At 40.0% G+C, this 24,341-nt stretch overlaps 1 protein-coding gene across 1 annotated transcript in view; it reads right to left on the bottom strand.

The window, feature by feature from the left end:
• OTC (ornithine transcarbamylase) overlaps positions 1 to 24,341 on the bottom strand; it is a 67,469-nt gene that overhangs the window by 25,175 nt on the left and 17,953 nt on the right. Inside the window, exon 4 of the mRNA XM_025857789.2 lies at positions 13,532 to 13,619. Coding sequence (XP_025713574.1) covers positions 13,532 to 13,619 — 88 coding nt within the window. The remainder of the gene's footprint in view (positions 1 to 13,531; positions 13,620 to 24,341) is intronic.

A 24,341-nucleotide genomic window follows, 5' to 3' on the forward strand; every position in this document is an offset into this window, starting at 1 on the left:
ACATGAAGTTTTCAAGATGATTGAAAAAGGGCAGTTGTGGTTCCCTCCCTTGAACAATCCCAAGAGCTCTCAAAGCAAAGCAGCCAAAAGGCAAGCATACATTTACTTGCCCTGTTTATAATTGACAAATAGGCTTGGTATCCCAGGAAACTGTATGGTAGAGTCTTATGGGAGAGTACCTGGTCTGCTTTACTGAGGTTGCCCAACACCTCCTAAAACAGAGGCTCATGACCTTGACTACCCATTAGGATCACCGATGGAGGTATAACAATCCTGATGCCATATTCTACCCTTTGGAAAGTTAAAGCAGAAGATATGGTGGAGAATTCACATCAATATTTTTAAAGCTTACCAAGTTATTCCTATATGAAAACAAGTCTGAGAACCATTGTCCTCAAAAACAGAGAGAGGAGGTGGGAGGAGAGTGGGATATTCTGCTGTGGGATGGAACAATGGAGAGGAGGAAAGTCTTAGCAGTCGCTGAAATCCCATAGTATAAGAAAAGTAAGAACTAACAACATGATATGCTATACTGGAAAGAACAATTTCAAGTTCGTTTATACCTCTTATAAAAAGAGGTATTTTCGGGGCGCCTGGGTGGCTCAGTTGGTTGAGTGGCCGACTCTTGATTTCCACTCAGGTCACGATCTCGGGGTTGTGAAATTGAATTAAATTTCAATTTGAATTGAATCAATTTGATTTGATCAATCAATTTGAAATTTGATCAAGCCCTGCCTCAGGCTCCACGCATAGCCTGGAATCTGCTTGAGATTCTCTCTCTCTCCCTTTCCCCCTCCGTGCACTTGCCCTCTTTCTCTAAACAAATAAATAGATAAAATCTTGAAAAAAAAAAAGACATACTTTCCTTTCAGCTCAGTCGCTACCAGAAACAGTCCCATGGCAGCAGCAATAGCTATAATCTTTTCCCCTTCAACACTTCTAAGTATCCCTAGTGCCCAGAATTTCGTCTTAATATTGTTCTATTAAGAAAAAAAAAAGGGGGAACCAGAAACTATTACAGGATAGTCGATTCTATGTCCGTAGGCTGGACAAAATCAGTATAGGTCTATAACACCCTGTTGTTTCCAGGAAGTAAAAGCAATTTTAAAATGGTAGAGGCAGTGCTAAAAGGAAAAAAAAATCAACTTAAAGAAGCTCCTATTTGTCAAGTTGTGATCACTTATGGTAATAAAAATCATCAAATAAAACAAGTTGCATCTGTAAAAGTCCATCATGCTAATAAAGAGTTAATACAAAGAAAATGTACAAAAATATAATTGTAGTATCAGTGAAGAATGACTATTACCATGTACATTTGAATTTATTTACCAGGTAAGAAGGTGTTTATATATAACTATATATACAGATAGATCTTTTGTGGGTTCCTGTTAAGTATATTTCTTTTTTTATTATGTTCAGTTAGCCACTGTATAGTACATCATTAGTTTTTGATGTAGTGTTCAATGATTCATTAGTATATTTATGTTTATAAAGCATACATACCATTTTTAATGTGTGTAAATCACAAAGAATTACATTAACTTATAAGCCAAATTCCTAGAAATGGTAGAAACTGTAACATAAATGAGCAGATTCCATCAGCATTTGTGGTTTTATATAAAGTGAAGTAGAAAAGGAGTCTAGCAGTTAACTACCACCAGTTGCCATATACAGTTTCCAATTAGAAAGACGATACGACCGTTTATTCCAAAATAACTTCGTTAACTGTCCTGAAGAAGAATCTAAATTTTCAGACTCACCTTCCTGCCTCCCTGGGAATAAAACTTCTTGATGACCTGACTAATTATAAAACAATGCCATTAAGAAAGGCATATATTTTAAAATATCCAAACCAGGCCAGGTTAATATATCATGAAGAAATTGCAGTGGGTCTGCCAGAGATGGAAAACAAAGAAAATAAAACCTAAAGGATACCTTATCTTTTAATTTCTGTGAAAAGTCAGAATCTGTACGAAAAAACTAAAATCAGAATCCTATGGTAGACAGAGTCTTGCCCCACTCACACATGCCCATGTCCTCATACCCAGAACCTGCGATTAGGTTACCTTAGATGGCAAAAGGAATTTTGTAGATATGATTAAATTAAGGATCTTGAGACAGAGAGATTATCCTGGGGTGGGCCCAATATAATTACAAGGTCCTCATAAGAGAGAGGCAAGAGGTCAGAAAAGAGAGAAGATGCTAGCTAGCTGTGCTGCTGGCCTTGAAGATGGAGGAAGGCTGGAAAGGGTAAGGACTTGAATTCTCCCCTGGAGCCTCCAGAAGGAACGTAAACCTGTGGCCTCATTTTAGACATCTGACCTCCAGAAGTATAAGATAAAAATTTGTGTTGTTTGAAGTCACTTAGTGTGTGGTAATTTGTTAAGGCACCAATAGGAAACCAATATAGATCCATGATAAAAAGTGAAAGTGATGTGCTAAAAATATATTCAGCCTAGTGGCCAGCCGTGTGAGTTTAGTTCATCTTGAACTACCACAACCCAACCAAAACTGAGTGTTCAGCAATCCATTTAACCTGCATTCCCTACCCTCCTAGGATACTCTTTTTTTTTTTTTTCTTTCCAGTTTGGTAAAATTACAGAGATAAGTCCTGAAAAGGTATCAAAGTAGTCTTTTGTAGAATTCCTGACAAACCAGCAATGTAGAGAAGTTTCAATTCCAGGGCCATATAAGGATAAGAATAAAAGTAGGGATAAGAATGTAAAACAACATCTATGATATTTATAGCGTGGTACCCAGTTTTTGTTGTTAAAATATTAATCAGCTCTGTAATCAATGGGCTATTTTATCTGTATCTTTTCCTTTTTAAAATGTTCAGAGCATCCAAGGAAATCCAAAATGCTAGGCTTGTGGTTAAGTTAAATGTTTAAAAGCATTTGATTTAAGTTTGCAATTGGTGTTTAAACGATTGAGGAGACTTGTTTTGTTCATTTAATATGTATTTGATTTACTGGTTAAGTAGTATGTGACTGTTTAAAGCAGTTGTTCTGAAACTCGAACACACATCAGAATCACCAGGAGGGCTTGTTGGAACACAGTCGGTTGGGTTTCTGATTCAGTAGGTATGGGTTGGGGCCCCAAAGAACTTGCATTTCTAACAAACTCCCAGGTACTGCTTATGCACACTTTGAGCATAAGGGGACCACACTTTGAGAACCACCAAGGAATGTTAGCTATGTTATGTTTAAAGGAATGCCAAGTGCTTGATAAATCCATAAGATTATTATTTTGGACTGTCAACAACGTACAAAAAGTAGGGTCCATGGCTTTAGGCACAGAAAATCCCGTGGACATTCAAGCATCTATGGGCAAAAGGGAGTACGACGAAGCTTGATAGAAAATGCCACTTCCATCCTTCCACCACAGAAGCTGAAGGTGAAATAGAATTAATGACACAAGGGACAAAGGAACAGCTCCTAGATTGTTTTCACACTGGAATCACTTATGGAAACAAAGATAGTAAAGACCTTTACTTACTTGGTTCTATTATTTTGTCAATGATGCTGCTTTCTACTTAATGTTTAAAGTTGCTATAAATCATAAAGAAATTACCACTCTTATTTTTCTTCTTCCAGGTTACTAAAGATCTTTTTAAAAAACAAAAACAAAAACAAAAACAAACAAACAAAAAACCTTTTCACTGGAAACAATGACAAAGCTATAACTAGAGCTGGACTTACAGAGCCATTAACAGTAATCTGGGCTTTCTATGCCTCTCTATCAATTTGAAACCCCAGCTTTAAGCATTGTAAGAGCTGAGTTATATGTGCTACAGATGAAAGGCTGACAGGTTAAAATACTCTCTCTAGCTCTATAATGACTTGATTTTTATCTCTTTTCATTTCCATTGAATATATAGAGTTCTGTTTGCCATCTGGTGGATTCCTGCAACTTTGTAGACAATCTTGGGCCTCTGTCAACGATGGTAGCAAAACAGCTTTTGCAAAATCCAAATTACCCAAAGTTAAAGTTTCTTACACATATCAGTTTCCTCTGAATGTTCAATGGCCAATATTAGGGTTTATAAAAAACAATCCACAAGTTAAAACATTTATTCAACTTGATTTTACTTAAATGTTTAAAGTGTGGTCTATTCCCCCTACCCCTACCCCCATCAACTCTTTTCTGAGGCATAGGTCTTTAAATGGAAAGATGGTTCAGGAGATAAAATGTTAACATGGATTATTTCAGGATGATGGCAGTATTGGTGGTTCTATCTATATTTTTATATCTCTTTTAGTATTTTCTACCAAAAGGATGATTACTATAATAACCAGGGGAAAAAACCTCATATCATTCAAAAATGAACATTTCTTCCAAACACGATTTTGAAAGTAACTGAGAATGAATTAAGGCTTCTTAGAGCAATGGCTAATTCTTAGCCTTGGTAAAGAAATGTACAAGATGAGCCTGGAACAGTTTGCCATATCAAAAAGCAAGGGAGTTATCAAAGCCTGATAGAGTTATGTCAAAATGACCCAGTAGCCAACTTGAGGATGGATCACATTGGCCAAATATGGGGTAATTTGAGCAAAAATAAGAATAATAACTGCAATGAATTGAAGCCTTCGAATATATTAAAATACATGAGTTTATAAAGAGATGAAAGAAGAGAGGAACGTTGACGGGAGTCATAACAAGACCAATTTCAAGTTAATGTAGAAGAGAACTCTCAGGCAGTTTGTATAAATTCTCATCAGAACAGTCAGACTGCATAAAAATGAAACAAGATCGCACGGTATGTAGAGTGCCCTGATAGTGGATATTTTCATGCAAACTCGAGGACAATTTTGAAGAAATGGTGTGGAGGAGGCATGAAAAGGATGGCTGATCTAAATAACCCATAAAGACCTTTCTGACCTCGAATTTCTATTATTCTTTGCTATTTTTACCTTTGGTATAAGATAAAAACTTTTTTAGGAATTAATTCAAACCCCCAGAAGGCCAAAACAAAACAAAGCGAAACAAAGCAAAAAATACCGTAAGCAAAGTCCCCCATGGCCCCAGGAAGGCCTGATGCAGAGTCTGTGTGGTTGGGTGAACAGACACTAAAACAAAACAAACACCCCCAAAACAAAACAAGCAACAAAACAGAAAAGAAAACATCAATAGTGTCCTGGGCCAGATCTTAAGAGCAAACGTGGATACTGATGAGATGGACAATCATACAATAATCCTGATGCTGTTAGAAGTTGAATTGTTCCTAAACGTATTGGAACGTGGTGAATGTGTTGCAAAAGCCAAAAGCAAACGGAACTTGTATTCTCATGGGGCCCTGCCACGCATTCTTCCTTTTGTCTTTATCCTGCCTTGAATCAGATGGTGTGCCCCCTAAATTCCAGTTCGTTATCAGTGACACCTCCAGTCAGTTGAATAGCTGACTGGCAAGCAGTGGGAGGAATTTTTGGCTATGCATAATACCACTAAGAAATCTATAATTATTAAAAAATGGATAGTTCCCATTTTTATTTTTTATTGAAGCAGGCCAAGGCCTTAGAGGAGGCATAGACTTTATCCCCAAAGTAAATTGGTCAAGGAATAAACTGGTTAACTGAGTCTCCCTCCAGGATGGAGAATATTCCAGTGCTCTGATATCTCTCCCCAGGTTATAATTTTAGTTATATCAATATAAGAACAATGAGGAGACAAAATAATACCTTTGGCAAACGCAGATGGGCTCCTCTCAAATGGGCTGGTGTTGGAAGAAAGCCAGGGATGTTGAAAAATTGCCACGTGCAATTTATTCATGAAAGCTTCTACAATGGCCAGATTATTTGGACTTAGGTATTAGAGCCTAGTTTTGAGGACCTTAGGGATAAATGGGCAGGGCATAATGGCATTGAGAATGACCTCCTCAAAATGTGCTATAGGGATTTCAGTGTTGGGTCACTGTAAGCTGACTACGAGACCACAGTGATGTCTCGAATTAAATTAGAGCTTTACTGAGATTGAATCAGGCCATAATTTGGTTCCATCAATGTTGCTTGAATTTATTCTGTGCGCCTGTCCTTTATCACCATTATCTCATTCATCCTCGTGTAACTCATTGAGATACGTATTTGTATCTCCATTTTACAGCCGAGGAACCTGAGACTCAGAAGCAACTAGTCCAGTGTGGTATGAGTTGTGACTTAAACTGAAGCCCAACCTTGCTACAAAGCCCCTGCAGTTTACACTATGGGAAACTGCCTCTATAGTCTGAAGAGTCATAGTTCATGTTGTGAAGGACTGAATTTTGTTACCATTTACCCAAGAACATACAACAGCCATGCCTGCTAGCTTTTTGGTGACCTCTGTAAAGATTCATGGAGATACCATATTTCAATTTATAGATATATCAATTTATTAGTACCTAATTAGGTGCAATATTTTAAATCGTTTTAGTAAGAAGTCTAAGATTGCCTTTTTCAGTCTTAATATCACTTGTATATATACCTTCAATAAGAGTATTCCAGCTTTTTTAAAACATTCCTTTCAATATGATAGTGGTTCACTCCTTCTCTTGAGGACTGTGTCTCATCCACAAATCCCTCTATAACTTCCATTATTTGAGCTGTCAGAATGACTATGATCTGAAACCTTTCCATGCTGTTGCAGGGGCATGTGGATGTGTGATTGTGTAGTGGGTTGAATGGTGTCCCCTAAATTCATATCCACCTGGAAACTCAAAATATGACCTTGTTTGGAAACAGGGTCTTTGTAGAGGTAATGAATTAAGATGAGGTCATACTGGAGTAGGGTGGGCCCTACATCCGATAACCAATATCCTCATAAGAAGAGGAGGGGATACACGAGACATACAGAGAAGAAGGAACACCAACGATTGCCAGGAGCTATCAGAAGCTAGGCAGGGCAAGGAAGGATTCTACCCAGAGCCTTCAGAGACAGCATGGCTTTGCTGACACATTGATTCTGGACTTCTAGCCTCCAGAACTGTGAGCGAATAAATAATCTCTGTTGTTTTAAGCCACCAAGCTTGTGGTCATTTGTATGGCAGTCCTAAGAAATACAGTGGTTTCTGCTGATTTTCCTTTCTACTAGTTTTACATTGGTGGAACACATTTTAGCCATCACTACCATAAGTTAATTATGTCTAGAGGGAAAGTAGTTAGAGTGGAACAAGGTTACACTGTTTGGTTTTCTATGGAGCCTTTCATACACATCGTTCCTGAGGCTGCATCACTAGGTGCTGTATGAAAGTGAAGATGAGTGCAAAGTTATTATACCCCTTTCAACGGCGGACTCAGAGCATTAGGCACCAACAGCCATCATTACGGAAGACACAGAAAGCCTTGAACCTGGAGAGATAATGTCCCACTGCCGTTGCAAAGTTCCATCCAATTTTAAACTTACAAGGAATCCATGATCTCGGTCATGCTAAGGTGTCACTTCTGGGTGTCACATCTAAAAGGACAAGCCCAGAGTGAAGGCTTAGAGGTTAAGAGTGGGACTCTAACCCCAGTAGAGCCCCAGAGAATTGCCAAAATCTGAAAACACCCTCAAATCTGAAGCAAATTTAAATGAAAAAATATGTATTTTTTGTGTCTTATGATGTGTTAGGGGTGGAAAAGAATTGCTAAGAGAGACTTTTCAAAAGAGGGAAGTGAGCAATGGTTGATTCTGTCTGTTGGGAGCTTGGCCCTACAGGGATCCACACTGAACTGAGGAAACAGTTTAATTCCTGAGGCTCTCCTTCCGTGGATGCAATATATACTCCCTTACCAGTTAGAGTGTATCTAGGTAAAGGACATTTAGCAAAATCCAGAAGGGATGAGAACCCAGTGGTGCAAAACATGAGTTAACACAGCAGTCCTGAGATGGCTGTTTTTGAAAGACCTACTTACAGGGTTGGCCCTTGGCTGGCATCTGGGAACTTGGCCTTCTGGAGAGTTTCCACCATTCTTGGAAATAGTAAGGATGGCTCACTGCCTAGATTGTATAAATACTATGGATTATACCGAAAATTTCCCTTCCTTCTGGGAGTCTAGAATTTGGGTTTATGCTAGCCTGAGGGTGCCTATGTCACCAGCCCTCAATAAAAATCTTGGGCACTGAGTCTCTAATAAGCTTTCCTGATAGACAACATTTCACATGTGTTGACACAACTCATTGCTGGGGGGAATTAAGCATGTCCTGTGTGGCTCCACAGGGAGAGGACCCTTGGAAGCTTGTGCCTGGTCTCCCCTGAACTTGGCCCCATGCACCTTTTCCCTTCGCTGATTTTCCTTTGTATGTTTTTGTTTGTTTGTTTGTTTTGGTTTTTTTGGTAATGGACCTTACTCATTAGTATGACCATATGTCGTGTCCTGTGAGTGAGCCCTCCTAATGAATTCTTGAACCTGGGGGTGATCTTGGGGAACCCGACACACCAGCTCTTCCACAATATCAGCCAACAGCTCCATCTCAGGTCTCCCTTATTCCCCATTAGCACCCTCAGATTACACAATACTGAACTCAGACTTAGCTAAGGAGAATTTGCCCACAATATTTTGAAGAGTGGACAGGTTTATTCTTGTAGTCAAGAAAGTAAAGAGCAATACGTTTTATTTTGAATGTGTATTTAGGTACTTCTTGGTCTGATTTATCTTTCCTTTGGTGGCTAAGACAGGACCAACTTGTAAGAGTACTTTTTTAATTATCTGAAGATCTAAAATATGTTTACTTGCAAATTTTAAAACATTGCTTGCTGTCCTTCTCTTCCTGAATACATTAACCTTGTTCTTGCCTTAAGCTTTTGTACCAGCAGTTCTTTCTATCTGCGATGCATTTTCCCACAGGTTTGCATACCTGCCTCTGCCTTTTCAGTCAGTTCTCAACTGTCAGAGAGAGGCCTTTCCTGACCACGCTATCAAAAGTCAGCCCTACCCCACCCACAGATCACCCTGCTTTTTTGCTTCATGGTAGCACGTATCCCAACCTGCTCTTCTATTCATACTTTATTTCTTTGTTTAGTGAAAGCCCTCTTCCACTGAACTATAATTTCCACTCAAACAAGGATTTTGTTTGATTTGATCAGCGTTTTATTCTCAGTGCTAAAACAATTCCTGGAAGAAAAACTAGGCATTCAATAAATATTTTTGAATAAACGAATAATTAAATCATTTGACTAAATAATTAACACTTTGGAAATTGCACTTAACAGCTTTTAGGAGACTAGCCCAGTTTTGCCGCCTTTTTTTTTTTTTTTTTTTCCTGTTGCCACATTCACTGTATTCCCCGTTAGGTTCTCCTTTCACCAATGGGCAGTCACTGTTTTCATTCCACCAGGCCCCCAATGTAGCTAGACAGGCAGATGGAGAAGCAACACCATCAATCAGTGTGAGGTGTACACTATTCTCTTGATTTGAAAAGGCCAGCACTGTCATTTAAACATCATCCAATCTCTTTGCATCTTACAAAGTTGGACTTCCACAGAAAGCAAAGAGGCAATTGCTATGGATTATACGGTGCATATTGGCAGGGTAGATGTCATTAAGATTCACTTCCTTGCTTCTCCAGTTCAATTGCTTCTGTGAAAGGCAGTGGATTTCTCTTGTCTTCTTCAGTTTAGATTTATTGAATTTCTAAATCTCAGCCATATCTTGTTTGTCAGATATTTTGGCAAATTAAGCAGTAACAGGGTACATAGAAGAAAGTCAGATTCCACAGTAGCTACTGTGCCCCTCTTTCTGACATCCCCATTGCCCATTTCAGCCTCTTCTGTTATTGCACTATTCTTATTCTCCTTGTACCCTAAGGATTTCCTCCCTGCCCTTCCCGAACTGCACCTGTCCTCAAGGTTCAGCTTCCTGCAGTTCTCCCACAGGGAGATTCTGGAGCTCATTTTCTACCACTGGGCTTACAGTTCTATTTGTCCAGCTCTCAGCTTCACCCAAGGTCTGTCTCTGGTGGCTTGTGGACATTTGCATTGGAGGTTCAGCCTTTAATGCAACATGTATAATACCTAATCTAGCACCGGCTCTCCAAAGCAGAAACTCCTTTCATTTTTCTGCTTCTGCTAATGTGTCCACATATATTTTAAGAATAACAAATCTGAAATCATTTTGCCTCCACTATCAATGTACCCTTCACAATCGGTTATCATGAAACCATATACATATTTTATTAGCTGTCCCTTCTTTACCATTCCCTTCACTCACACACTACCATAGATTGACAGCACAACAGCCCAGGATCACTACACAGCCTTCTAATTCAGGGTTTCGCAAAGTGTGGTCCAGCCACCCAGGCAAAAGAATCATCTGAGGAGCTTGTTAAAATATAGATTCCTTAAAACGATCTGAGCTCTCACTGTAGAATTAGAATTTCTGAGTGTGGGGCCCAGAATTCTGCATTTTTCTGCATTGGGATACACCTCTGTGTAAGGACCACCACTTGATATCTAATACACTCACATGCACTGGAGAGTATAAATTGGACCTTAAGGATCAGAACGCCCTCATCTTATAGAAAAGTGAACTAAGGGAAGTTTTCAGAATGCCCTCATCTTATAGGAAATAAACCAGGGAAGTTTTCACCTATGAATCACAGTAGTAAGTGGCAAAGCTTGGACTAGATCTCAAGCTTTGTGATTTTCAATCCATGCCTGACTGATAGCCTTTTAAAGGCCTGTGTCAGGGCGCCTGGGTGGCTCAGTCACTTAAGCATCCAACTCTTGATTTTGGTTCAGGTTATGATCTCAGGGTTGTGAGATTGAACCTGGTGTCAGGCTCGGCGCTCAGCATGGAGCAGAGTCTGCTTGAGATCCTCCCCATCTGCCCATCCTCCTATTCTCTCTCTCTCTCTCTCTCAAATAAATAATTTTTTTTTTTAAAGAAAGGCCCGAATATAAGGTTGGCCTTTGGATGGCATCTGGGAACTTTGATTTGGGGAGGGTTTCCAGGACTGATAAGAGTGGCTCACTGTGCCCAAATTTTTTTTCTTATAAACAATATGGTTTAAAAGTGTACACCAGCTTTCCTTCTGAGAGTCTGGATTTGGGTATATGTCAAACAGAGGATGCTGTGTGATCAGCCTCCAATAAAAACCCTGGGTACTGAGTCTCTAAGAAGCTTCCCTGGTTGGTAACATTTCACAGGTGTTGTCACAACTCATTACTAAGGGAATTAAACGTGTCCTGAGTGACTCCACTGGGAAAGGACTCTTTAGAATCTTGCACCTGGTTTCCCTTGAACTTTGCTACATGTGCATTTTCCCTTCATTGATTGTGCTTATACTTTCACTGTAATAAATCATAGCTGTGAGTATTATGACTATATGCTGAGTCCATGAATCCTCCTAGCGAATCATCAAACATGGGGCTGGTCTTGGGGACTTCATGGCATGCAAGCCAATGCTTTCCATAAGGTATTTCACTGCCCCTCTTGTGGGCTATATATAACAGGTAGTAGGGGTAGTCAAAACAGCATCACCTTAAAGAAAAAAGCATGATCTAAATGCTGATTTAGCTGCTAAGCTCCATTACTTTTCTGAGTCGTGGTTTTGTCGTCTATAAAGCTGGGCCAATAATATATAATTTTTAAGGTTTTTACAAAGATTTAGAGATAATAGTACAAGAAACCCATCCTTTAGGGAGGAGCTATTATTTTTATTCAGAGTCTTTTGGATAAGATGGAACGATCAGAATGAATTCTATGGATCCACTTTTCTGTAGCCATATATCTATGTAGCAGTGGAACTAATTATATAGACTAAAAGGTTCCAATTATGTTAGAACTTGTGAGCAGATTGTTTTTCTCAGGGTCTGTGTAGAGCTCCTCTAACTAAGGACTTGAAGTGGGAATTGTTGTGTGGACAGCAAGCACAGCAAAGAACACGTTTATACTCATTCTCAGCTTTCAACCCATGCTTGGTTATTTGTCTCTTGCTTTTGGGTCCCACTCCACTGATTTCTGGGTCCTGACCTCTTTCTGGCTGCCAATATGCACTCCTTAACTCTTTATTGGATGCTCAGCTATTTCTCCAACTTTATCCTTTTCCAACCACTACTTCACACAGGATTCATTCACCATCGTTCTCTTGGTTCTATATGGAGGATCCCTACTGAAACTTCTCTCCTGGATGTGCCCCTGGCTTCATCCCTTAACCAGCCTGTAATATTTGCATTTGAGTAAAGTATAGTTTACTTTTGTGGAAGCAGAATTAGTAGGCAAATATAATCCCAGTCAGTGGCAGCATAGTTGGAAAAAAAATTCATTTATGTTTATTTATTCTTTTAGTTCCATGCATCCAGAAGATGAACGCCACACTTCTTAATACTAACATTGTCCCATCTGAAATAATGTCACTAAAAGACTTAAAGATGAGTTATTTCAAATCTCTTTAGCAATTCAAATGGGATAGATTCTTTAGTATATACTAGAGCAGGTGCCATAAAAAGTAGTGTTGCAAGGAATTACTGATGGCACATCATTTTCAGGAAAAAAAAAGTCATTAGTCTTTGATATCAAGGGCAAAATAGTTAAACAAAGACATTTGCTTTGTATTTCTCAACCAAACATGATATAATGGTGATATAATGATATAACGGTGACAGCATTGCATGGGGGAATCAGGGGGCCTATGTTTCAGTCTTTATAATATAATCATTAAGAGGCTTTTCCTACTTCTACTTTTATCTGAGTAGGGGTGAGCTACTAGTACTTGCCAATAGAATGGGAGCGGATGTGATTGTGTCACTTCTCTGCTAAGATGAGTTTGAAGCAAGTATCCCATCTCCATCCTCTCTTCCCTTAGGTCCTGATGGGATGTTAACACGCAGAACAACCTTGGAGGCCACATGCTGAAAATGGTAGAGCCATTCTCATTCAGAGTCCCTGAAGGGCCACATAAATAATTAATCCTTCCCTCTTACCAATCAGGAATATCCACACTATGTTAGCCACTGACATTTATTTTATTTTATTTTATTATGTTATATTAATTACCATACAACATCATTAGTTTTTGATGTAGTGTTCCATGATTCATTGTTTGCATATAACACCCAATGCTGACATTTTGAGATTTTGTTATAATAGCTAGTACATTCCTAATTAAGTTGTTTCACCTCTTTATGCCAATCTATTTGGGTTGTTATAGGATTAAATGAGTTAGAACAATGCCTAACACATAATAAATGCTCAATAAATGTTAGCTGTTAATAGTATTACCTGCTCTGGGATGCTAACTAAGTTATGAGTCATTGACCATGTCAGTTTCCCTGGACATCTATTTCTTCAACTGTCAAATATGAGTTATACTTGACACTTTCTAGGTTTCCCTAAGTTTGAAATTTTATAATCAGAAACCTCTTCAAATTGCTAAGAAAAAAATTATCTTAACACATAGAAAGTGACCAGAGGATGAGGGGAGAAGCATTCAGAACATCAGGTAAAGAGAGAAAGGAGGAAACAGAACAATACAAAGGATGCTGAGAGGGAGGAAAAAAAAGCCTTATTTAAAGAGAAGCATATTTTCTTTTTGAAATTCATCACTTCTGAAATAAGCTTTGAAGAGAAGATTTACAAACCGGGCTGTGTCCGTGAGACTTTCATTCACACCCAAATGAATATCTTGTGTGGTAAGAAAACAAGGGTGTCCTCCCAGAAGTGCAAAGCCTACAATAAAAGAAAAAGGGGGGAAAAAAAGCAGTTTGAAAAAAAAGAACTAATGTAGAAAACAAAATTATGAGGAATTGACAGCATCTCAATTGAAAAGTCAAACTCTTTAAAGCTCTGTAACATCTCTGCTAGGGAATTCCCAGGCAAAGCAAAATGAGGAACTGAGAGAGGTAGATGAAATTTTCTGTACACTCAACTCTCTTTCAGATGTGTGCCCATTTCTCCACCCTATTGTTCAGAACCTGGCAATAATGGGGCATTGTTTCCTTTTAGAGGCCATGCCTGGTTTTGGTTCTTTAAAATATATGATGATATTCATCCCAGAAAATGGAAAAATAAACTGTAGTGTGGGATATCATGAATTACAGTGGAATACTACTCAGTAATAAAGAGGAATGAGCTACTAATACATACAACATGGATGAATCTCACAAACAGTATGCTAGATGAAAGAAGCTACATACAAAAGAGTAGATAATGTATAATTCCATTTATATGAAGTTCTGGAACAGGCAAAACTACCAGAGAGTGGCAGAAATTAAAAGAGCAGTTGCTTCTGGAGAGGGTGGGTAGCTGGGAAGGAACACTGGTGAACTTTCTAGGGTAATGGGAATGTTTTATACCTTGATAGAGTTTGTAGGCCAAAAAAAAAGGAAAATAAAGTAAGTAGTTCCTTCTGAAATGGAATGAAATAATTATATTCTACATATCTTACACAGTTTAAGAGTGTTCTCTTAAATATGCCCAGACCAAATGGTTTTTAGCTAGAGGGTACTATGTTCTGACTCTAGCAATGACTATTCACAGAGCACTACCATGTGCTGGCACTTTATAAACATTCTTCCATTGAAACTTTCACTCTACCAAAAGCACAGTAGATATTACTATATAAGAATTTTATAAGTCAAACAGAGAAAGACATGTATCATATGATCTCACTGATATGAGGAATACTTAATCTCAGGAAACAAACTGAGGGTTGCTGGCGCGGTGGGGGGTGGGAGGGATGGGGTGGCTGGGTGATAGACATTGGGGAGGATATATGCTATGGTGAGCACCATGAATTGTGCAAGACTGTTGAATCACAGACCTGTACCTCTGAAACAAATAATACATTATATGTTAAAAAAAAAAAAAAGAAGATAGCAGGAAGGGAAAAATGAAGGGGGGAAATCAGAGGGGGAGATGAACCATGAGAGACTATGGACTCTGAGAAACAAACTGGGGGTTCTAGAGGGGAGGGGGTGGGCGGATGGGTTAGCCCGGTGATGGGTATTAAAGAGGGCACGTACCGAATGGAGCACTGGGTGTTATACGCAAACAACGAATCATGGAACACTACATCAAAAACTAATGGTGTAATGTATGGTGATTAACATAACATAATAAAATAAAATTTAAAAAAAGAATTTTATAGACAAGGGTTCTGAGAGTCAAGAGTTTAAAACCTTGTTCAAGATTGTTTTTAAGAACTTATAGCCCTAGGGCTTGCCACAGGGGAGCCAACCCCTGAGCCAACTTCCATTGGAATTTGCAAAGACAGGACAATATAGTGAAATTATACTCAGTCATTTTCATCTGGAAAATCAAACAATTTGCCTAGAGCCCTGAGATCCCTCGCAGATGTGATGTGCTACATCCCAGGTAGAGTCAGAGAACATGAAACACACTAACGATTCTACTTGCAATGGGTCTTGTAGTAAAGAGTCTGACTCCATTTATGATGTTTAACTGCTACCAGTTTTCAAGCCAACCATCACACTCCCTTATCCTTCTGCCCTATATCTGGGCAAGCTGGTAAGAAAGTGCACATGCTTCCTCCTTTGGCACTAGCAGGAGGTTCAAACTAAACAAGGCCTGCCCTGTGCATGGGAAGATTCACCCCAGCCTCACCTCCTACCCACACTAAAAGCCCAGGCCAGTATCATTTCTCCTCTCTCTAATGCCACTTTGAGACCAGCGTGGGAGAGAGTCCTACCCTACCCAGGAAGCCACATTATGTGAGTAACAAACCTTTTCATACTCTCCTGGTGCATGTGTGGCATCCTCACCATCGACACTCAAACCAAATTTTGGTGGAAGGCACATTTCGTCTCTGTGGAGTGATCACAATCGCCCCTGACATCACAGCATAGTTCTGAAATTTATTCATTCATTCTAAAAAAAAATGTGCCTGGTGATATTCTAGGCACTGGGGAAAGCATTATAAACAACAGGGTACAAGTCCCTGCTTACCCAGAACTGACGTTCCAATGGGGAGAGCCAAATAATAAACTGAGCGAGTAAATCAAGTATGTTGTATGGTAGATGTTGATAAGTGCCTTAAGACAAATAGAGCAGGGAGGGGAGATTGGGAATGTAGGGAATATGAGCTGTAATCTGGATGTGGTCAAAGAAGCCACACTGAAACATACCAGACAGTGGAAAGAGCACGTTCTGAGGTCCTTGGAAAGGCGCCTGACTGGTGGGTTCAAGGCACAAGAAGATTGGTAGAGAAGGTACAGAGTGTGTGAGGACAGTAGTAGGAGGTGAGGTTGCAGAAGGAAGGTAGAGAGGAAACAACAACTTTGACTTTTGTCTGATTAAGACAGAAAGCCATTGGAGGATGAGAGCACAAGACTCACATGATGGACTTATGTTTTAATATAACATCTATAGTGGGGCAAGGGCAGAAGCAGGGAGACCAGTCCCTAGACCCGTTTGCAAAACTCTGGGTGACAGTTGATAGCTTGGACCAGGATGGTGGCAGCTGAAATGATGAGAAAGTGATTGGATTCTTGATATATTTGGAAAGTAGAGCCAGCACTCAGCAGATGACCTTGCTTCATGTGTCACCGAAAAATGGTAGCGGTCAGAGAACTTCCAGATTCCACCACCCATTTCCCCACCTGCCAGGATCTGTACCTATATATTCTGCTTTCCTTCTTCTTAAGCATAGATGATCTTTTCATGCCCTATGTATGTACTAGAAGCCGTGCTTCCTTGCATACTCAAGAACATTGCTCTAGCAATTCTTTCCTTTCTCCCTTACATTACCTTCATCGTGAATAGGCTAGTCTCATTTTTTCACTCATCGATAAAAAACAGATGCACATTTTCTCTTGTCCCTCTTTCCCCTGCTATGTACCCCTTTAACTCTTTGCTCGCTTTGCAGCAAAACTTTTTCTTTCTCTCTTCGGTGCCTCTTTTCTCATATCCCCATAACGCTTTGCACGCAGCACCCCCCCCCACAATACTGCACCATAACTCCTCTCACCAGTTACCAATGACACAGCTAATGGCCATTTCAGTTCTCAGTATTCTTGAATTACCAGCATTTAACAAATTTGTTCACCACCTTCTCCTTGATAAACTTTCTTCACACACTGCCCAGGATACCACACCTTCTTGCTTTTACATCTAGCTGCTCCTTCTCAATCTCCATTGCTGGTTTCTTCTCTTTTCCTTGACCCCTTAATGTTGAGATCCCCCAGGGCCAGTCCTTGGTCTTCTTCTCTCCATCTATACTCAATCCCCCTCTAATCATATCGAGTCTCATAGCCTGAAATACCATCTATATGCTGATGACTCCCAAATATCTCTAGGGTAAATCTCACTGCCTTCTCAACATCTTTGCTCGTGTATCTAACAGACATCTTAAACTCAATACTTCCCAAACTGAACCTTGAACTTCCCCTCTATCCTGCTCTACCTGGTCCATCCTGTTCACAGTTGCTCAGGCAGAAACCTTGAAGTCATCCTTCACATCTCTTCTCTTACCCAGTACATCAGAAATCTTGATGGCTGTCCCTTCAAAACATATCCAGAATGTGTCCCTCTCACCCCTTCCACTGCTACCACTCTGGCCCTTGCCTCCATGTATTATAGCTACCTACTGATGGATTTCACTGATTCTGTCTTGTCTCCACCCCCAACCCCTGCAGTTTATTTTCAACAGAGCAGTCCAAGAGAGCCTTTTAAAATGCAAGTTAGAGGTGCCTGGGTGGCTCACTCGGTTAAGCATCTGCCTTCTGCTCAGGTCATGATCCCAGGGTCCTAGGATCGAGCCCCGTGTTGGGATCCCTGCTCAGTGGAGAGCCTGCCTCTCCCTCTCCCTCTGCCCCTCACTCCTGCTCGTGCTCTCTCTCGCGCGCGCGCACTCTCGCTCTCACTCTCTATCTCAAATAAATAAAATCTTCAAAAAAGTAAAAAAATTAAAAAATAAAATGCAAGTTAGATCATGTCCCTCTGTTCAAAACCTTCCAAAGATTCTTCATTTCACTCAGAGTAAGAGCCAAATCCAAATAATGGAGTACGTGTTTTGCCCCCAGTTGCAGGAACATTCTTCTCCTTGTTTCCAACATACTATATCATCCACTTATTTATTAGGTCTATTGTTTATTGTCTGTGTACCCACTGGAACATAAGCTCAACGAAGGCAGGAATTTTCCTCTCTTTTGTTCACTGATTTATCACTCTCAAGAACCTAGAATAAACACCGGTACGTAATAAGGACTCAACAAATACTTATGGAACTAATGTAGGAGGGATTTTGACTCTGGGGATGGGACCCGTTCTTTTCACTTGCAAACATCTCTTAATATTGTTAACAGAAAGAACAGAATTTTCTATTATGTGTGAAGTGAGCTGATGGAATTTCGTGATGATTATAATCACTAATCACTCTTGAGTATTTAATCTGTTTCTAAACAGGGAATATCACCTACACAAATGCGAATACTGCACATTCACCAAGAAAGTACTTATTGTGCATCTACTGTTTGCCTAGCACAGAAATGAATGTCACTGAGGGTTGGAAACTATGGAGGAAGGTTTCAAACAGTTTAAGACCTCCTGGCAGGTCTGCTCCAAGTCATACTCTTACTTCGACTAGAAGTCATTTTGCTATAACAATGCAGGATTAGGTTGCTGCCTTTTCACTTTCCTCTTTGTGCTACAAAGAAGATTCACATCAAGCCTGGACTTATGAGGTAGGGGTAGGGAGAGGGGTTATAGAAAATGTTAAGAAGTAGGCGTCCAAGGGGCGCCTGGGTGGCTCAGTCATTAAGCGTCTGCCTTCCACTCGGGTCATGATCCTGGGGTCCTGGGATCGAGCCCCTCATTGGGCTCCTTGCTCAGTGGGGAGCCTGCTTCTCCCTCTCCCACTTCCCCCTGCTTGTGCTCTCTCTCTCTCTCTCTCTCTCTCTCTCTCTCTCTCTCTCTCGCTGTCTCTCTGTCAAATAAATAAATAAAATCTTAAAAAAAAAAAAAAGAAGAAGTAGGAGTCCAAGCCTTCAGCAGTTCTTGAAGGAGATAAGACGGGGGGACATTGCCTCTGAGAAGGAATTTCTTCTGCAATTGTGGTCACTTGTCAGAAAGGAGCCTCAGCACAGAGAACCCCTCTCAAAATCAATAATAATAGGTTAACACCCCGACATCTAATAGTAAAACTTACGAGTCTCAGAGACAAAGAGAAAATCCTGAAAGCAGCTCGGGAGAAGAGATATGTAACCTACAATGGTAGAAACATTAGATTGGCAACAGACCTATCCACAGAGACCTGGCAGGCCAGAAAGGACTGGCAAGATATCTTCAGAGCACTAAACGAGAAAAATAGGCAGCCAAGAATACTATATCCAGCTAGGCTATCATTGAAAATAGAAGGAGAGATAAAAAGCTTCCAGAACAAACAAAAACTAAAGGAATTTGCAAACACGAAACCAGCCCTCCAAGAAATATTGAGAGGGGTCCTCTAAGCAAAGAGAGAACCTAAAAGCAGCAAAGAGCAGAAACGAACACAGACAACAGACAGTTAACAGTCACCTTACAGGTAATACAATGGCACTAAATTCATACCTTTCAATAGTTACCCTGAATGTAAATGGGCTCAATGCCCCAATCAAAAGACACAGGCTATCAGATTGGATTAAAAAACAAGACCCATCAATATGCTGTCTGCAAGAGACCCATTTTAGACCCAAAGACACCCCCAGATTGAAAGTGAGGGGGTGGAAAACCATTTACCATGCTAATGGACACCAAAAGAAAGCTGGGGTGGCAATCCTTATATCAGACAAACTAGATTTTAAAACAAAGACTGTAATAAGAGATGAGGAAGGACACTATATCCTACTTAAAGGGTCTATCCAACAAGAAGATCTAACAATTGTAAATATCTATGCCCCGAACATGGGAGCAGCCAATTATATAAGGCAATTAATAACAAAAGCAAAGAAACACATTGACAACAATACAATAATAGTGGGGGACTTTAACACCCCCCTGACTGAAATGGACAGATCATCTAAGCAAAAGATCAACAAGGAAATAAAGACTTTAAATGACACACTGGACCAAATGGACTTCACAGACATATTCAGAACATTCCATCCCAAAGCAACGGAATACACATTCTTCTCTAGTGCCCATGGAACGTTCTCCAGAATTGATCACATCCTAGGTCACAAATCAGGTCTCAATCGGTACCAAAAGATTGGGATCATTCCCTGCATATTTTCAGACCACAATGCTTTGAAACTAGAACTCAACCACAAGAGGAAAGTCGGAAAGAACTCAAATACATGGAGGCTAAAGAGCATCCTACTAAAGAATGAATGGGTCAACCAAGAAATTAAAGAAGAATTAAAAAAATTCATGGAAACCAATGAAAATGAAAACACAACTGTTCAAAATCTTTGGGATACAGCAAAGGCAGTCCTGAGAGGAAAGTATATAGCAATACAAGCCTTTCTCAAGAAACAAGAAAGGTCTCAAATACACAACCTAACCCTACACCTAAAGGAGCTGGAGAAAGAACAGCAAATAAAGCCTAAACCCAGCAGGAGAAGAGAAATCATAAAGATCAGAGCAGAAATCAATGAACTAGAAACCAAAAGAACAGTAGAACAGATCAACGAAACTAGGAGCTGGTTCTTTGAAAGAATTAACAAGATTGATAAACCCCTGGCCAGACTGATCAAAAAGAAAAGAGAAATGACCCAAATCAACAAAATCATGAATGAAAGAGGAGAGATCACAACCAACACCAAAGAAATACAAACAATTCTAAGAACATATTATGAGCAACTCTATGCCAGCAAATTAGATAACCTGGAAGAAATGGGTGCATTCCTAGAGATGTATCAACTACCAAAATTGAACCAGGAAGAAATAGAAAACCTGAACAGACCTATAACCACTAAGGAAATTGAAACAGTCATCAAAAATCTCCCAAGAAACAAAAGCCCAGGGCCAGACGGCTTCCCAGGGGAATTCTATCAGACATTTCAAGAAGAATTAATACCTATTCTCCTGAAACTGTTCCAAAAAATAGAAATGGAAGGGAAACTTCCAAACTCATTTTATGAGGCCAGCATTACCTTGATCCCAAAACCAGACAAAGACCCCATCAAAAAGAGAATTACAGACCAATATCCTTGATGAACATGGATGCAAAAATTCTCACCAAAATACTAGCCAATAGGATCCAACAGTACATTAAAAGAATTATTCACCATGACCAAGTGGGATTTATTCCTGGGCTGCAAGGCTGGTTCAACATCCGCAAATCAATCAACGTGATACAATACATTAAGAAAAGAAAGAGCAAGAATCATATGATCCTCTCAATAGATGCAGAAAAAGCATTTGACAAAGTACAACATCCATTCTTGATCAAAACTCTTCAGAGTATAGGGATAGAGGGTACATACCTCAATATCATAAAAGCCATCTATGAAAAACCTACAGCGAATATCATTCTCAATGGGGAAAGACTGAGAGCTTTTCCCCTAAGGTCAGGAACGCGGCAGGGATGTCCACTCTCACCACTGCTATTCAACATAGTATTAGAAGTCCTAGCCACAGCAATCAGACAACAAAAAGAAATCAAAGGCATCCAAATCGGCAAAGAGGAAGTCAAACTCTCACTCTTTGCAGATAATATGATACTGTATGTGGAAAACCCAAAAGACTCCACCCCAAAACTGCTAGAACTCATCCAGGAATTCAGTCAAGTAGCAGGATATAAAATCAATGCACAGAAATCAGTGGCATTCCTATACACCAACAACAAGACAGAAGAGAGACAAATCAAGGAGTCTATCCCATTTACAATTGCACCCAAAACCATTAGATACCTAGGAATAAATCTAACCAAAGAGGCAAAGGATCTGTACTCAGAAAACTATAAAATACTCATGAAAGAAATTGAAGAAGACACAAAGAAATGGAAAAACGTTCCATGCTCATGGATTGGGAGAATCAACATTGTGAAGATGTCAATGCTACCTAGAGCAATCTACACATTCAATGCAATCCCCATCAAAATACCATCCACTTTTTTCAAAGAAATGGAACAAATAATCTTAAAATTTGTATGGAACCAGAAGAGACCCAGAATAGCCAGAGGAATACTGAAAAAGAAAAGCAAAGCTGGCGGCATCACAATTCCGGACTTCCAGCTCTATTACAAAGCTGTCATCATCAAGACAGTTTGGTACTGGCACAAAAACAGACACATAGATCAATGGAACAGAATCGAGAGCCCAGAAATGGACCCTCAACTCTATGGTCAACTTATTTTTGACAAAGCAGGAAAGAATGTCCAATGGCAAAAAGACAGTCTCTTCAACAAATGGTGTTGGGAAAATTGGACAGCCACATGCAGAAGAATGAAACTGGACCATTTCCTTACACCACACACAAAAATAGACTCCAAATGGTTGAAAGACCTAAACGTGAGACAGGAGTCCATCCAAATCCTAAAGGAGAACACAGGTAGCAACCTTTTCGACCTTAGCCGCAGCAACTTCTTCCTAGAAACATCGCCAAAGGCACGGGAAGCCCGGGCAAAAATGAACTATTGGGATTTCATCAAGATCAAAAGCTTTTGCACAGCAAAAGAAACAGTCCACAAAACCAAAAGACAACCAACAGAATGGGAGAAAATATTTGCAAATGACATATCAGATAAAGGGCTAGTATCCAAAATCTATAAAGAACTTATCAAACTCAACCCCCAAAGAACAAATAATCCAATCAAGAAATGGGCAGAAGACATGAACAGACATTTCTCCAAAGAAGACATCCAAATGGCCAACAGGCACATGAAAAAGTGCTCAACATCGCTCGGCATCAGGGAAATCCAAATCAAAACCTCAATGAGATACCACCTCACACCCGTCAGAATGGCTAAAATTAACAAGTCAGGGAACGACAGATGTTGGCGGGGATGTGGAGAAAGGGGAACCCTTCTACACTGTTGGTGGGAATGCAAGCTGGTGCAACCACTCTGGAAAACAGTATGGAGGTTCCTCAAACAGTTGAAATTAGAGCTACCATTCGATCCAGCAATTGCACTACTGGGTATTTACCCCAAAGATACAAATGTAGGGACCCGAAGGGGTACGTGTACCCCAATGTTTATAGCAGCAATGTCCACAATAGCCAAACTGTGGAAAGAGCCAAGATGCCCATCGACAGATGAATGGATAAAGAAGATGTGGTATATATACACAATGGAATATTATGCAGCCATCAAAAGGAATGAGATCTTGCCATTTGCAACGACGTGGATGGAACTGGAGGGTGTTATGCTGAGTGAAATAAGTCAATCAGAGAAAGACATGTATCACATGACCTCACTGATATGAGGAATTCTTAATCTCAGGAAATAAACTGAGTGTTACTGGAGTGGTTGGGGGTGGGAGGGATGGGGTGGCTGGGTGATAGACATTGGGGAGGGTATGTGCTACGGTGAGCGCTGTGAATTGTGCAAGACTGTTGAATCACAGATCTGTACTTCTGAAACAAATAACGCAACATATTTTAAGAAAAAAGAAAAAGAAGAAGATAACAGGAGAGGAAGAAAAGGGGAGTATGTCAGAGGGGGAGACGAACCATGAAAAAAAAAAAAAAAAAAAAAAAAAATTGAGGGTTCTAGAGGGGAGGGGGGGAGGGGGATGGGTTATCCTGGTGATGGGTATTGAGGAGGGCACGTTCTGCATGGAGCACTGGGTGTTATGAACAAACAATGAATCATGGAACACTGCACCAAAAACTAATGATGTAATATATGGTGATTAACATAACAATAAAAAAGGAAAAAAAAAAAGAAAAAGAAAGGAGCCTCAGACCCCAGTTTAAAAGCACAGGTCAAGCATTTGCCAGCTTCTCAGACCTGGCTGGTGATAAGTGCTTCCGGAGAGTACCAGGGGTTCAGAGCCGCCTCCTGGAGCCGCCATTGCTGAGGAGAGGAGGGCAGAGGGGCAGGGCTCGCCTCTCTCTTCACCCTTCATCCAGAGAAGTCTGCTTTTATCTGTCATTTGTTTATGCATGCGTGTTGGATATTTTTTGAACAAAGGGTTTATTCTGTTAATATCTTAGTTTCTGCCTGAGAAAATAAGTGTACATCTGATTTTTCTCTTTTCCTCACAGATCCATGCAAGCTTTATTTCTATTTAAATAGAAGTCATGCACTGGAAATGTGAGGGCTCTGAGGGCTCTTGCTGGTAGAACTAAGGCCGTATGAGCCTCTCTGTGCTTCGCTTTCATACCTGCAGAATAGCATCACGATTTTTTATATTGTCACCTTTGTAAAGATGATGCATTTGAAATAGCTTGGAAAGCACCAGCTTCTCTGTCACCTTGAAAGTGAAATACCAAAGTTAAATAATGAAAAGAACCATCTCTTAGGATGCCTTGTGCATTTTTTCTATCCGCTACAGCACTTACCGAGAT

This window comes from Callorhinus ursinus, unplaced genomic scaffold (assembly GCF_003265705.2).
Source record: "Callorhinus ursinus isolate GAN/ISIS: 27379988/994484 unplaced genomic scaffold, GSC_fseal_2.0 scaffold16, whole genome shotgun sequence".
Taxonomy (NCBI): domain Eukaryota; kingdom Metazoa; phylum Chordata; class Mammalia; order Carnivora; family Otariidae; genus Callorhinus; species Callorhinus ursinus.